The sequence below is a fragment of the Otolemur garnettii genome, unplaced genomic scaffold, assembly GCF_000181295.1.
Source record: "Otolemur garnettii isolate 467f Iridium unplaced genomic scaffold, OtoGar3 scaffold00276, whole genome shotgun sequence".
NCBI lineage: Eukaryota > Metazoa > Chordata > Mammalia > Primates > Galagidae > Otolemur > Otolemur garnettii.
The window spans coordinates 1,107,602-1,110,636 of NW_003852671.1; the positions used below are offsets into that span (position 1 = coordinate 1,107,602).

At 47.4% G+C, this 3,035-nt stretch overlaps 1 protein-coding gene across 1 annotated transcript; it reads left to right on the forward strand.

Annotated features, from left to right (window-relative positions):
- Window positions 1-2,013: 2,013 nt before the first annotated feature.
- Window positions 2,014-3,035, forward strand: RNASE12 (ribonuclease A family member 12 (inactive)). The gene is made up of 2 exons (XM_003803054.2): window positions 2,014-2,047; window positions 2,557-3,035. Exons 1-2 carry the CDS (start codon window positions 2,014-2,016, stop codon window positions 3,033-3,035), a joined length of 513 nt encoding a protein of 170 aa, XP_003803102.2.

Sequence of the window (3,035 nt, forward strand, 5' to 3'; positions counted from 1 at the left end):
CCCACACTTGACTACTGGCAGGATGGAGGACTAGAAGCAGCCCATGCACACTGCTCTCAAGGACAGGACTGAAGGTTGCAGGTGGGTGCCACCTACAGATGAGCCTGCTTGGGAGGAGCACTGTGAATCAGCAGAGAAGAGCCTGGAGGAGGCACCCACATGTGGAGAAGGACAGGAGGAGAGAACCCCAGGATTCCATGCTCTCCCCACAGACATTGTGGCCTGAGCTGGGAGGGGGCTCTCACAACCACTGCAGACCTCTGGACTGCTCATGGAGCTATGTGGAGTCTATGCAGTGACATTGCACTAGAGAGAGGGTAAACAGGAACCTGGTGACCTCCATTGCTCGGTCGCTGCAGCTGATGACATTATCTGCTCTCAGGTTCAGAGCACCAGGTAGACACAGGGCTCAGCTTTGCTACAGCTGCCTCTGCATTGCCCAGGCCAGGCTGAGGAGGGAGAGCAGAGGCTCTTGTAAGCCGGTGACTGGGAGCCAAGCACCCCTCCCTGTCACAGTAGAGTCAAGCAGGACAGGCACCTCTTGAGAAGCACTGTAGTGACTGCCTCAGCAGGTCCTGGGCAGCGGGAGAGCCCCAGCTGTCTGGTGGCCAAGCCCCACGCCCCTGTTCCTGAAGCTCCTGCACTGCCACCTTCCACCTGAGGCTAACACTCCACCAGATACCTGGAAGCTGCAAGCCACCATCTTTCCCAGGTGCAGCAAATGCTTAGCGCCCTGCCACCTACAACCACTGACTAGATAGAAGCAAAGCAAAGACCATATGATCATCTTAATGGATACAGAAAAAGCATCCTGCAAAATTCAGCAATCTTTCATGATAAAAGCCTTCAACAAAGTAGGCATAGAAGGAACATACCTTCATATAAAAGCCATATATGACAAAGCTACAGCCAACATCATACTAAATGAGGAAAAGTTAAAAGCATTCCCCCTAAGAACTGGAACAAGGCAAGGGTGCCCACCGCTACCACTTCCATTCAACACAGAATTGTAAGTTCTAGCCAGAGCAATCAGGCAAGAGAAAGGAATAAAGGGTACACAAATTAGGAAAGAGGAAGTCAACGTATTCCTCTTTGCTAATGATATGTCTCCTATCTAGAAAAACCCCAAAGACTTCACCAATTCCTGAAATTAATAAATTCTAGCACTCTGGGAGGCCCTGGTGGATGGATTACTTGAGCTCACAAGTTTGAGACCAGCCGGAGCCAGAGTGAGACCCCTATCTCTAAAAGTAGCTGGACATTGTGGCAGGCACCTGTAGTCCCAGCTATTTGGGAGGGTGAGGCAAGAGGATCGCGTGAGTCCAGGAGTTTGACATTGCTGTGAGCTATGACACCATAGCGCTCTACCCAGGGCAACAAAGTGAGACTCTGTCTCCAAAAAAAAAATCAATATGCACGTATCAGTAGCTCTTCAATACACTAATAACAGTCAAGCTGAGAATCAAATCAATATAACTCAATATCATACATAATATCTAAAAAGAAAATAAAATATTTAGGAATATACTTAATCAAGGAGGTGAAAGACCTCTACAAGGAGAACTACAAAACACTGATGGAAGAAATCATGGATGACATAAACAAATGGTAAACCTAAGGAAGAAAAAGATGGGAAAGAGATAAGGGGTAACAACTTCGGGGTATAATAAGCACTATTATGGGGACAGGCACACGTAAAGCTCCATCAGTGTTATGCAAGGTATACATGTAACAAGAACAATGTGCCCCCTTCATATTTTGACATTTTTAAGAAGCCCACACATGTTTAAGGAAGGCATGGTCTGCCCTCTGCAACTCAGGCAGCTTCTCTTCCTCCCCAGGCTGCTCAAGCACACTTCCCCACAGGTTCCTCCCTTTCTGCCCTCTCCACTTCGGCCCTCCCCACACTCAATGGCTCCTTATCAGATATCATCAGGAAACGGAAAAACAGAAGGGATTTTCTCAGGTCCATGATCAAAAGGTTATGTCACCTGTGAGAGCGACAGCAAGGCTATGTTACCTGTGAGAGTGACAGCAGAAACGACAGGTGAGAGGCAACAGCAAGCAGGATCAACACCAGGAGGGGTCGGGGAGGGACTGGGAAGAAAAGGTTAGCAGGAAGGACTAAAATCACGTAAAACGGGGTGAAATGAAGGGTTAGAAAAGTATGGGACAGTTACTCAGCAACGTGAAGGAAACGGTCTGGCGTGGGTATTCTTTACCACCTTCTGCTATGTCCGGCTCTGTGTGACACACCTTGAAAGATTCAGGTGTAATAGCAGACATGGTACTTGCGATCAAAGAGCTTTGCAAGAGAAACACAACATTTATTACTAATTTAATAATTAGAGAGTAAATACCAAACTCTGAGAGCTGAAATGGTCAAACAGGGCTTTCTTGGAGAGCTGTGCTTCCAGCTACCTTGCAGGGTCAGCATGATTTCATTAGCACAGAAAAGGAAATAAAATATCCCAAGAATAGCAAAGCAGTCAGGGGTGGGAGCAGGAGGAATATGAGCACCCCTGGCTATACTTGCTGTCTCCCCTTACTTAACAGGAGTTAAAGCCAGAGATGTGAAGGGAATCCTACCCGTGATGATAATAATGGTGATAGTTTTCTTGCTGCTTCTGTTCTGGGAAAATGAGCTGAGTGAGGATGCAATACAGGTGTCAACGCTGGAGCACCTGCACGTGGACTACCCTCACAGTGACATTCCTGTAAGGTACTGCAACTACATGATCATACACAGAGCCATCAGGGAGCGTGACCGCACTTGTAAAAAGCAGCATGTCTTCATCCATGAGAGGCCAAGAAAAATCAATAATATTTGCGTTTCTCCCAAGAGGGTGGCTTGCCGAAACCATTCTGACATTCTCTGCTTCCAGAGCGAGACAATGTTCCAAATGACAGTCTGTCAGCTAACTGAAGGCACCACATATCCTGCCTGCAGGTACCACATTTCCCCCATGGAGGGGTTTGTTCTTGTCCTTTGTGATGAATTGGGGCCAGTGAAGTTCCTGGGATATGTCGAATAA